General features: G+C 46.8%; 1 protein-coding gene across 1 annotated transcript in view; it reads left to right on the top strand.

Moving 5' to 3' along the window:
* The window catches only part of LOC119444498 (adult-specific cuticular protein ACP-20-like), a 32,177-nt gene extending 31,068 nt beyond the window's left edge, over positions 1-1,109 (top strand). Inside the window, exon 3 of the mRNA XM_049662567.1 lies at positions 601-1,109. Within this exon, the coding sequence (XP_049518524.1) occupies positions 601-1,083 (483 nt within the window). The 3' untranslated portion in view covers positions 1,084-1,109. The remainder of the gene's footprint in view (positions 1-600) is intronic.
* Positions 1,110-13,049: the final 11,940 nt, after the last annotated feature.

The following is a 13,049-nucleotide window of genomic DNA, read 5'->3' as shown; positions in this document are numbered from 1 at the left end:
CATGCATGTCCCACTGGGACGCCATATAGGCCTTTTGTAGCATATGGTTTTAACGTCAAGCTTTCTTTGCCAATACAACCGAACCCTCTCAGTAAAGCAGCCCGCCGCTCTAACCATTGCGCCAAAATCTCGCACATACTTTTATTGTGTCAACGCCAACTAGCTCTTTCAGATTATCATCGCGTGTGTCTCACAGCGTAGCACGGGTGCGCGCGTCAGTTCCTTTGCGCCAAAGATGCAGGAATGAAATGGACAAAGTTATAGCATTTGATGCACTGCTTCAGGAATCATTCGCTTCACATAGATTGCAAGATTTGCGTTGGATCGTCATAATTTTTATTGACAATTCAACTTCAATCATGAGAAAGGCAACGCACCCTCGTATAAAGAAACTGGAAATTGACAATGATGCATGTTCATTGTTTTACACAGCAATGATTTATGACGGGCTTGGTAGTTTGCTGAGGTGGTATTCGTGGTGCTTATTTTTCGCCTCAGCCCACCACACGCGTAGCATAAGTCAAATAGTAGGTTCGTCTTCTTATGGTTGTGGACGTTCGCAAAGTATCGTGGGCTAACAACGTGTCGTGCCTCGTGCAGGGTTACAGGGCCTACGAAGACAACAGGCCGAGGCCGTACAGCTTCGGCTACGTCGCTCAGGGAGCGGACGGGTCCAGCTCTCGCCAGGAGGTGGGCGATGGCAGCGGTAGCGTCCAGGGAGAGTACACCCTGAGCACGGCCGAAGGCGGCCAGCGGAAGGTCAAGTACACGGCCGACGCGGGAGGCTTCCGCGCCGTCGTCGACACCAACGAGCCGGGCACGCAGAGCGAGAGCCCCGCCGACGTGGCCCTGCGGTCGTCCTCGCCGCCGGCCTACCTGCTCGCCTCCAAGTACGGTGCCGCCGGGTCGTACGCCGGGGCCAGACCGCGAGCAGTGTACGGGGGCGCCGGCGGGCTGTACGGAGCGGGCGCCGCCGGATACGGGGGTGCCGGCCTTTACGGAGGTATCGGCCGAGGTGTCGGAGTGTACGCCGGCGGACGCGGTGTCGGAGTGCTCGGAAAGCACGGCGGTGGCTGGCACTAGTGAACCCGCCATCGGCCTCCTTACATGTCCTTCCTTGTCTTTGGTACGTGAGCCCCACTACGCCGCTTCCGCTGTGTCATAGTCCTCCTCTCCTCCATGGTGTTGGTGTCTCGCCGTCCGCTCGCCTGGGGTCAGAGCTAGAAGCCCCGCTCGCTGGATGCTGCGGCTGCTCAAGGTGTTGGTGACAAATGGGTGATGTGCTCTGCTGTGCTGCGCGTTTAGAAAATAAACATTCAATTGTTTGTAACAAGAAAACTGTGTTCGTCCTGGTGCATTTTCCAAGAAAGAGCTCGGCTTGGTGAAGCAGCAGACATGGCATTGGCAAGTTCAGTGACGTTTGGAGTCAAGTTGCCAAGTTGCCCGCCAAGTGGCTGTGGGCTAATGGGATAGAAAAACAGCAGACCCCTCTGTCAGTGGCGTGTCAACCATAGCTGGAAGTATTGGGGAGGGGGGGGGAGGGGGGACCTCAAACCTTCTGACCCTCTCTCTCTCTCCCTGTCTATATATATCATGACCATATAAAGCCAACAGACAATGAAGCCAAGGAGGGCATCGGAGAAATTAACTGTGGATGACATTGAACATGTAGAAGATAATAAAGAAAAGGGAAATAAAAATGGACGAAAAGATATCATGTCATTGCCATTTGATGCAGGCTTAGAACGCCCGCCGGTTGGTAAAAAAACTATTCTGTACCTGCGATTCGGGGTTTTCGGAGACCCAGCCTATGTAGCTGGTGTTCTTTTAGGATTTCGTGCAACGGCCTCACCTCTGCTTGCTTGAAGCTACGATACAGAAAAATGGGCCATAGATTTAAGGCAGATTACCTATCTAGAAGAACAAATTAGGTCAGTGTGAGGAAGTCACTTAAAGCATTTAAAGCACGCCATTTAAAGGCACGTCATTTAAAGCACGCCAAAACGGCAGACGGTTAGTGACGCCCACTGAAGCATCCTCAGCTGTTGCATTGCTTGCTCGGGGATATCTAATTGTCTGTCATTAAGAAAATGGTAAATGCCGCTCGATATGAAGTAAACACTAATTTGCGATACTCTTCGCTAGATCGACATCGCTGATATAGACAAACATTTCGTGAAATATATTGACCCCATAGTGTCACAGCGCGGCCATTAGGGGCGCGGAATTGCAGGGAAAACAATTGACTCGCCATCCCGGCCCTGCGAAAGTGGATGTCCAGCGAAGCTGTTGAGAAGCTATTGTAGCTGTTGTAGTGGTGAAGCTGTCCACTTTGCTGACTGCTTATTGCTTTAGAGCAATGGTACTAATGGTACTTTCGACTAATGGGAGTAATGTTAATTCTGACAGCACGCCGCCGCCCACAGTGGTCCTACAATAAGAATGAAATCAGTTGCTAGGCTGGTTATTTTATATACGAAAGGCAAGTGACGTCACTGCCCACGTCGCAAGCTTCCGTCGCCGCGGCAACTTGCGCAGCAGTAATTTTGACCGGGAAACGTATGCGGGGAGCGCTACGTGCTTCGTATTGTTATCAGGAGCGCCTTATCATCAATTATGTGATTCGGATGATTGTTTTGTGCTTGTTCGTTATTGAAACGTATGCTGTTCTGTATGTTGTATGCGTGATTCCAAAGAATGTATCTAATGTTCGCTTCACTTTGCTGGCTGCTTGAAGCATGCGCCTTACGAGGGTACGAGCTACTGCTCCTGGCCCTGCACTTCCACCGGGATCGGCCCACATTTTTGCTGACAAACGCGGACAGGAAAATGCCGACCAACTAGAGGCTTACAGCTTCGCTGCAAAATAATGGAAAGTGTAAATAGACAACAAGGCAGCAAATAGAGAAAAATAAAGTGAGAGAATTAGAGAAGATAAATCGGATGCCAAGGATAGAAACAAAAAAGACTATGAACATTTACAAAAAGGCAAGAAAGAAATCGGGAGGGAAAATCTGTATGAGAATGCCAAAGGGGAGTGCCTTGTTATGTGAGGCCCGAACTGGCTGCCCGAGGACAAAAATTTGAAGAACGCTTAAGCTTCGCCTTTAAGAGTGGAACGCAGTAGCATTCAAAGATCCCTGGCAGCTTATCAGGCTTCCCGGCAACTGAATTATGTTTTCTCGTATATTCAAATTGTAATCCGACGCTGTCACGTCTGTAGGTTGTGGTGAAGTCGTACTTTACGATTTTTCGGACGGATGTTACTTTGAGAAATTAAATTTTGTTCACTAATGCGTTGCGCCACGCGGAGGGCCTGCGCGGTCAGTGTGGTTTGGGATGATTATTTCCGCCAACGACACCAGCGCGCCCGCACCCACGCCGACACCGATGCCAACGCCGGATTTCGCCTGATTTTCTGCGACACGGGGCCCTTAACGCTTTCGCGTTAAAGCATATCGAAGTCCGGAGAAAATATGTGCCACAGGATCAGGCATGTGTTACTATAAAAAAAGAAAAGAAAGCCCGCAAAGGACTATGCACATCCTAATGGAATGCGGAGGGATTCAACCAACGAGACCCGTAGGAAGTGTCCACCTTCCAGAAGCGCGTTGGGATTCAAAGAAGATGAAGGATTAAACTGGGGGTCAGCAGTCGAGATAAGTAAGAGACGATTAGAGTATTTTTGGTAGAAAGGCAGGGAAGATATTGAGGGAACCGTAGTCATTGCAAGTGTAGGTAATGGTACAGTATAGAGACAGAGATTTTAAATAAGTTAAAATCGAGATCAGATAGCCAAAAGGCTAGAGAGCGGTATATACAGTAAAACAAGATTATGTCAATGAAGCTAAGGGGTTATTTCTCCCCGCCCCAATTCAAAGGGTATGCTAATAACTGTCATCATCAAGTTTCCTTTTTATTTTCTCACTGCTTACCGCCCCCCCCAAATATATATATATATATATATATATATATATATATATATATATATATGCGAGTAAAAATTTCTTTAAGAATATGGCAATAAGAATTTTTCAACTACTAGAACAATATAAGCATACTTATTGTTTTCTCAGTAATATCCCCTTCAAAAGTTCGTCTGCACACACCTGAGGATCGGAATAAATAACACCCAAACATCGAAAGAAACGCACGCACGCACACACAGTGATATATTGAAGTCACAATACAACGTAGTAATCGTACTGGTAATAGAGAGTTATAGCTCAGCGGGTTTACGGATCAGCGGGCCCAGCGGGCAAGCACAGACGCCACTGCGCATGTGCGGTACGCTGGGGCAGCCAGCTTGTTTACGGAGCGGACCCTTCGCTCCGCTGGTTTCCTCGTGCCAGAGGAGCGCGCGCAGCGGACCAGCATTTTTTACGAAACAAACATGGCAACCACCTGCAAGAACAGCGGCATATCGTCGGCGTCGTCTTCAAACGCGGCGCTGGCTCGCCTACAGGCGGAAAAAGCATCGGAGGTATTTCACAACTGAAGAGGGCCTCTGTATCCTGCGAGAGATTTAAGCAACGAGGCCGTTTGGCGACGATTTGAAGTGAATGACCGCGATCGAGAACGTGAACCGAGCGCTTGGCCAAGAGCTGACGCAAACTCCAACCTTGTTCGACAGGTGGCGCAGCAACGCGCTCAGCTCTAAAGTCCCTATTGACCCTTTTCGCGGCGATCCCGCGGGCGCTGCCATGTTTTATCACGTGGTGCCGCGTCCATTGCTTGCCTCAACTGCCTCCGTTGCCTCCGTGTTTACAATGGATGTGTATGACGTTGGTGCGGCTTAGCAAACCTCTGTTTCGAGAGATATTGTAGACGGTGACTGGGTGGACGACACGAAGATTTGGCCACAGCTTCAGAGAACATACAAAAGCGCTTTCGGGGCTGATTAAGCTACGTTCAAACGGCGCAGGCAGCATATACGGTGCTTGCTCTAAAAGCAGGGCTAAATATGAATTCCAAACTTTCCGTTCATGAAATGAATCAGGATTAGTGTATTTTGCTCTTCGTTCTTTATTTAGCAAATATTTTGAAGCAGCGGCTTGTCACTTTTCTGACTAAGTAAAGTTTTTTCTGTGCGGTCACTATCTGATTATTTTCTGCCTAATCGCTCACGGTTGTGCTCAGTTTCGTTAGGTTAGTTCTTGCTGCGCACAAGGCTTGAAGCGTAGCTGTATACTGTACACTGTAATACCTTGTAGCAAATGCGCATTATCGCTAGTAACTCGCTTACTCTTGTGGAACGTCACGAAACATTCAGTTTCGACCATTCGTGCGCTATCGGTGTAGTACCGTCACATATTGCGCGTATATAGTGCGCATATATTCAAGTGTGCGTCCATTCACTTATTCTTGACACGTTGGCGAAAGAGTAGGTGTAAGTTCCCTTGCAGGTTCCGGTGGATGTGTGTAGATACTGTGCGCTAAACCTACTATGACAGGAAACGGCGCTACTCCCTTTATCATTGTTTAACGAGCGGTCCTCACTCTTAACGACGTACTGGGGCTGAAGCTCTTTCTTCGAATGTTAGCGGATACAACGCTGAAGGATGAGTGAATCTGCGTATCCTCGAGGAAAGCCGCACATCTCGAAGTGACGGAAACACGTACGGACAGTTGCAGAAGCGGTCCGCGAACTCCCATATATTCATTACATTCCTTAATATGCCAGTCACTGTTATTGCGATAGCAATTATATGGACACTCAAAAGCAGATTTCTGCCGTCGGCGTCGCCGTCGCCGTCGCCGTGAGGTTCCGTATGACGTCAATGAAGATGAAATCGTCGCCGCGCGCCGAACGCTGTATGTGCGAGTGAAAGGGCGCGAGGGGCGCGCGCTTTCACGGGTAGTGAACGCACGGCGGAGAACAAACGCGCGTTCTGCGCCGTGCTCGCTTAAGGGCTGCAGAAGTAGGCGTCTCTTTCCTCCTTTACAATCACCATATATGTAGAGCAAACGCGCCTTCTTCCGACGCGTGAGAGTCCGTGGGGGAGGGGGGGGAGGGGGAGGGAAGGGAGGCGGCGTTTAGCTGCGGCACCAAGTGCCTATTTATATCAGAGGCTTCGGCAACAGTCACCAACGCCGCACGCATTTTGAGCGAACGCGGGCAAAACGCCGACGGCGTCGACAACAGTTGTGCGTGTTGCCGGTGCTGCTGCATGTCCAAGTTTATACACCTGATAAAGCTACTATCATTACTCCGAATAGCTCTCTACAAATTTGCTATCGCAATTGATGCTTCGCCTTTCAGGTGAAACTGCGACAACTTTCTTTGGAGCCAACTAATTAACGCGTCATGATTCAAACCAGCATGAATGGAGCACAATGCGTTAGCGAAAACTCAGTTGTAATTCCGACAGCTGATGGCACAGAAGCAAGGTAGAAGCGGTACTGGCTTCATATTCGTGGGCTGTCGCTGAGGCAACTTATGGCGCGCTGCAATAAGCGCCATCTCGTTTCTCTAGAACAAACTGCTCCGCGAAAAGGGTCGATATAGAATAAGTACCGCCATCTACTCTCTCCTCCGCCGTCTCCTCTTCTAAAACGCTTGTTCTTTTATTTACTTTTTGCTTGCCAAAGCTAGTCGACGGTGGCGCCCCTCGAAAGCCCCCGTTGAAGCTTTCAGGCCAGGCGCGCGCCGCCGCCTGCTACGGCGGCTGCGCAGAGGGCCTTTCGACATGGCTCTGAGGCGGAAAAAAACTACATATAAAAAAGGGTGATTCCACGAGAGATGAACGCGGGTCCAAAAATTCATATTTTAGATTCCATTCAATATTTTACATTTTGTGCGCATATCACTCGGTAGTACGAAAGTGAACTTGCCTTCTTTGACAAATGAATACTTTAGGAGAAAAAAAAAATATCCAAATTCTTCAGGTTGCAGGCACCATTTTCATGCACCGGGCATTCTCGCAAATTCACAACAATGTGAAATATTACGGCTACAAAGGATGCATTTTCTTGTGTAAAACGTATACGTAAAGAAGAGTCAGCAAGCATTGTTAGAAGCTTCTGTGCAAAACGGAAGTGTTTTAGAAAAAATTCTTAATTTGCTACACTTTTCGAAATTTGCTATATTTACGAATTTTTATCTATTAAACTAATCCATGTAGCCTTTTGAAATTTGGTGGGCTATGAGACCTTAACCTTCTTAAAGATTGTGCGGAATATTGTTGCTGTAGCACAAATATCCATTTTTACAGTTTGCCTCAAATGTGAAGTTTTGACGAAAATGAACGCTATTTAAAAATCAAAAGAAAAAAAAACCCAATCGTTAATTTTTCTCAAAATTTCGTAAACAGCTATCCACAGACACTGGAAAAAGAACATTAAAAAACATCTTGCATTATTTTGTTTTTAATGACAATATATGTGGAAGAAATGAGAGCTTCGCCGGGATGCAGCAAGGTGCTAAGAAATAGGGACATCGGGGTAAAAAGAACGTCCATTAGCCTCTGACTTGCCTAAACTTGCCATGATTGCGACACAAGGGTAATTTTACCCTTATGGTTAATACTTATGCATAAATTACCGTTTAGTACAATACACATTCTCTTGAATGTGAGTAAAGATACGTCAACAAGCAACATTTACATGGCTCATTTTATTTAACAAGTGTGCGTAGCTTGCAGCGCAGATAATTGCAGATTCAACGGTGAACGCCCTGTGCATGTACACAAGTAGGAAAATATACGGCAGGTAAGTCTCTAAAAATGTCGTACTCACCATGGCTCCGTCGGACACGTCATTGTACAGCATAACCTAAGATACGGTGGTGGGGGGTCGATGGTGTTGGTTAGGGCTGATTTAGCTGGCAGATAGTGCCAGCGGTTCCTCTCTTCTGCCGCCTCTTTAAAAATGGGGTTGAACAGGTGGAAAGAGGCGTGACACTTCCTCTTTCAGCAACTTATGTGTTTTGGGAAACATTAACGGTCCCGCACAGTCTTAAGGAAAGAGCCTCAAGTAGAGCGTTTCTGTTTTTATTGAAGTATTGGCAGGCACAGATGAACTGTTCCGCGTTAACATAGACGGGAGGAGGGGGGGGGGGTGTTCGCGGAACTAGTTCTTACTCTATGAAACAGCGTATAGCTTCTGCGTGGCGGATTCCTTAAACCACTCCTGGATGGTGAGGTGATTTTCAAAGTGCTGCGAAGTCTTTATATAAGGGGTGATTCATTGGTACTCTTACTTTAATCTGCTGCATCACTGCCTATGCAAATGGCAATGCAAATGTGGGCCGGCCACATTTCAGTCCAACATGTGGCGGTATCCTCTGAAACTTCAGAATGAAATGCCTATTGCTGAGGTCCTTAGCTAACATCAATGACTGTCGGCCGAACTTGCTGCCATACAATGCACGGGATAATTGTTGGAGCACCGCTGACAAATCCTAAAGGATGATAGCGTGCTGAGAACGCGTCCTCAGTTTACGAAGCCCTGCAGTAATGGCGGCTCTTTCCGCATTTCTCAGTGAGACCAACTGATCCAGAGGGGCAGATCACGCAGATCTAATGAAGCGAATCTAATAAAGCTTGCTCTTAAGAGGAAGCTTTAGCTCGGGCCCAACTCCGATGCCGCCTATTCAAATACATGTAAAACGCAGAAACGATTTTCTGAGATAACCACTGGGCCGATTTTACTTAAGTTTGTTGCCCATGAGAGAGAAAGGTAAATTCTAGTGACTGTCGGACGCGAAATGTCGAGTTCTGGCCTGCATTATTTAACTGGAATTTTCAAGAATTGGTAAGTTTAAAAAAAATAGAAGCACGAAGTTTAGAAATTCGTAGCTCTGCACCTATATAAAAGATATCGCAGACATCTGAACGGCATCTATTAGATCATTCAAAGCAGATAAATTTTATATGCCAATTTATTTCTTACATGAATTTGTTACATTGTTTACAATGATTTTGCACAAGTTCTACACGCAAAATAGTAGTCTATTTTAAAGTCATGTAGAATGTAGCAATTTTGTCCACTTTAGATTTACTATTCGGTGCTGTTTACAAGATTTGATATCATGTTTCATTGCTAAGTTAGAGTTGTAAATTTGATAGTTTCGTTTTCTGAAGCTCTGTTATTTTGTCAATTTTATTAAACAGTTGACGACTTAAATAAAAAAATCGCAACCAATAGCCACTAGAGTTTCACTTTTCTTTTAATTGCAACAAACATCATCAAATGTGGCGCAGTGGTTAAGGAGAAAAACGAATTCTCGTTTTACATGTATTTAGATAGGAGCACCCAAGCTAAAGCTTCCTCTTAAGGCGGCGGCCACACCGCCAGCAACCTTCAACGTATTTCGCTTTACCACCTGTTTTCCACTGCCTCCCACGGACATACTCCCCATTCTACTACACTCTACCAACTCGTTCAAAAGAGACAATTTTTAGAAGAGCGTCATCTGAAAGCGCTAACAAAATATGGGCGCGTACTATAGCCCAGTAGCACAATTTACGTCAGAAACTTGGGGATTCGAGAACTGCGTGCTTGTAATCATAATACTAGTTTACCAAAACTGCCCTTTTGTCGCAATCATGGCCAAGTTTAGGCAAGTCAGAGGCTAATGGACGTTCTTTTTACCCCGATGTCCCTATTTCTTAGCACCTTGCTGCATCCCGCCGAAGCTCTCATTTCTACCACATATATTGTCATCAGAAACAAAATAATGCAAGATGTTTTTCATTGTTCTTTTTCCAGTGTCTGTGGATAGCTGTTTACGAAATTTTGAGAAAAATTAACGACTGGGTTTTTTTCTTTTGATTTTTAAATAGTGTTCATTTTCAGTCAAAACTTCACATTTGAGGCAAACTGTAAAAATGGAAATTTGTGCTACAGCAACAATATTCCGCACTAATCGTTAAAAATTAAGGTTAAGGTCTCATATCCCAACAAATTTCAAAAGGCTACATGCATTAGTTTAGTAGATAAAAATTCGTAAATATAGAAAATTTCGAAAAGTGTAGCAAATTAATAATTTTTGCTAAAACACTTCCGTTTTGCACAGAAGCCTCAAACAACGCTTGCTGACTCTTCTTTACGTATACGTTTTACACAAGAAAATGCATTCCTTGTAGCCGTAACATATTGTACTTTTTGTTTGCGGATATATACGGATCACTACATCTTTTACTTTTTGTATCGGCAAATCACCGAGAAAGCCGAAGGCGGTGCAACGTACTATCGCGAAGAAAAGAAACGCGAACAGCGGAGCGCGTGTCCGAAACATAACTGAAGGTATAGTGCGCGCCGTCCAGTCATCACCATTGACAGGCGCGCACGTCCGGTTTGAGTCGCGCTGGGCGATGATGCACCCCCTATACTGCGATATTTGTGTTTCTGTTCTGTTTCTCTTTCATTTGAAAGCGAGAAAAGGTTACGGCGCAGTAATGGCGACAGCGCAGGCTGTACTACTGCGATGAAACGAAACGCGAACAGCGGAAAGCATGGCTTTTGGCACAATCAGCGTAGACAATAGCATCGGTCCGCTAGTGCGAGGAAACCTGTCTAGGGCCGGTATTTTGTAGCGATGCGTTATGCTTTATTCGATACTAGTCTTATCATCCACCGCTCACGGCTGGTTGATACCTTTGATAACGTAAGCGGACCGTCGCTCTGACCACTGACAAAGCGCGAAAAGGCATTAGCATCAGAAAGGCATCGCTACAAAATACCTGTCCCAACTCCCATATGCTTTTGCTGTCGCCATAGGCGAATCTGGGCTTTCAGGTCGGCGTCACCGTAGCATCTTGTTCCGGCTGGCGCTATCGCACGTGTGCGTTCCGAGTGTCAGACAGGCCTGGCAGATGATAAGCTTTCCTTGTCAACATCCCAGTATACAGGGGGTGCGTCATCGCACAACGCGAGCAAACCGGACGTGCGCGCCTGTCAATGGTGATGACTGGACGGGCGCGCACTATACCTTCAATTACGCTTCGGCCACGCGCTCCGCTGTTCGCGTTTCTTTTTCATCGCGATAATACAAGACACGCGTACTAAAATCCCTATATAAGAAAAGTACCGCCATCCTTTGATCAACGCCGCTTCGCTCTCTCCTGTATCTCCGATTGGACGACGATAGCGCTGCGCTTCGACTTCTGTATATTTTGTTTTCTTCCGCCTCAGAGCCATGTTGAAAGTCCTCATGCGCAGCCGCAGTTGCCGGCGGCGGCGGCGGCGCACGCCCGGCCTGATAGTTTCAACGTGGACTTTCTAGGGCCGCCACCGTCGATTTGCTTTCACAAGCAAAAAATAATGAAAAAAGCACTCGCTTTAGGAGAGGAGACGACGGAGGAAAGAGTGATGGCGGTACTTTTCTTATATAGGGATTTTAACGCATACGCTTGTAATGCGCTATCTGGTGCACAACTGCAGTTCTTATTCAACGGGAAGGCGTGCAACGCCGTGCAACTTTCACTTGCGAAGCGACGTGCTTGGGCACCGGTCCCGTTACGCCATCTCGGACACTTTGTCAATTATCTTTGCTAGTAAGAGAGCTTCTCTGCACCGAGGTGCCGCATATTCTTGCAATGTATCGCACCGTGTCTACTGTGACGACTTTCGCGATGATAGCCAACTTCCTGACACCGGCATGCAAGGCAGACGGGGCGACAAAATGGTGCCCCGAGGAATAGTGCCGCGTTACTGGCCAGCAGAAGTGCGCCGCCAGTGAAGAATCTACAGCCGGGAAAGTCTGCTGGACCGATGTTAAGGCGACGACCAGCCGCGCCTGTCAATGCTGCTACACCTGCACCAACATATTAAGCGACATATTAAGCACCAACATATTAAGCGCAATACTTCCGTTGAGAACCCGCTCAACGGAAGTATTGTACTTTCAGTATCTACGGCGGAAACTCTTCGTAAGAAGGGCCGTATTTTGGAGCGATTATCTTCCTTCTATTCTATCATGCTCTCATAATTTTCATCTATAGCGCTGAGTATAACCACTCCTTAATTTACATTCGGCTGGTCGAAATCCCGCCCTCGGAACAAACTCGCCTGGTTCCTTCTGGACCCAGCGCCGTGCTCCAGTTTGGAGCATTATAGGAGGCGCTTTCAACTTCGAGCTGGGAGCGCGACCGAGATCCGATGGAATTCCGCATGGTCGCGTGGCTCATCCGATTGCTCTGCGAGCAGATGAACGTTCGGTTAGGGCAGTCTTTCTTTGGATGCATCTTCGAGAGGGCTCCGTATCGCTTCAAACCGAGCCGAAGCTCGATAGCAACTATAGTCGAATGTACGCCCTTGCAATTTTTTTTATATTTTTAAAATAATTACACCGTGCCAATGGCACTTCTTGACGTCCAGAGCAGAGAACATCGTTCGAACTGGAAATCATTTTACGCGCTTGCGCATACTGTTGCCAATCGTGTCGCCTCGTCATGCGGTCGATGCTCGCGCGACATTATTAAAAAAACATTTGCAAGCGTGTACCTTTATACTCAAACCGTATATCGAACACCAGTGGCACATGGTGCATGGCAACGTCACGCGATTATCTGATCAACCGTGGTGCAAAAGAAGAGCACTTATGTTGCGCGATTTTTCTTCTATTAGAAAAATAAATTTGCACAAATACATTCCCGGTTAACATATCTCCGCCGAATGCGTTTACATCAGCCCATAAGAGCAACGTCCCTTCATTGCTGTAGCAGCAACGCGCTTCTGTTTAAGAGGTCGTCAATGGCATAGATCCTGTGTCTACGTTACAGTTCGTTTCCGCTATGCCAAGCCCGTGATCCAATGTTGTCACAGTGTCCTGTTATATTCACCCTCGCGCCGATATATTTGTTTCAACTTAAATTTCTATTCTGACCTTAAATTCTGCCGGTACGTGTAAAAACAACGGTGCCATTTTTTTTTTTTTTTTCGCAAAAGCCTGATAACGAAAACACGCTCAACCCAGGCGCTGTCTTGCTTCCGCCTGCAATCATGTCTGCGCCCTGTATATTCCTTCACTGAAGACAACTGCTCGGGCGCGCTCGTTACATGCTCTGACGTCAGCATCGGAGAGGGCACGTAAGCTGCGCTTCGTG

The sequence above is a fragment of the Dermacentor silvarum genome, chromosome 1 (assembly GCF_013339745.2).
Source record: "Dermacentor silvarum isolate Dsil-2018 chromosome 1, BIME_Dsil_1.4, whole genome shotgun sequence".
Taxonomy (NCBI): domain Eukaryota; kingdom Metazoa; phylum Arthropoda; class Arachnida; order Ixodida; family Ixodidae; genus Dermacentor; species Dermacentor silvarum.
Note: the sequence above shows the minus strand (reverse complement) of the source record. Positions and strands in the feature narration are given on the sequence as shown.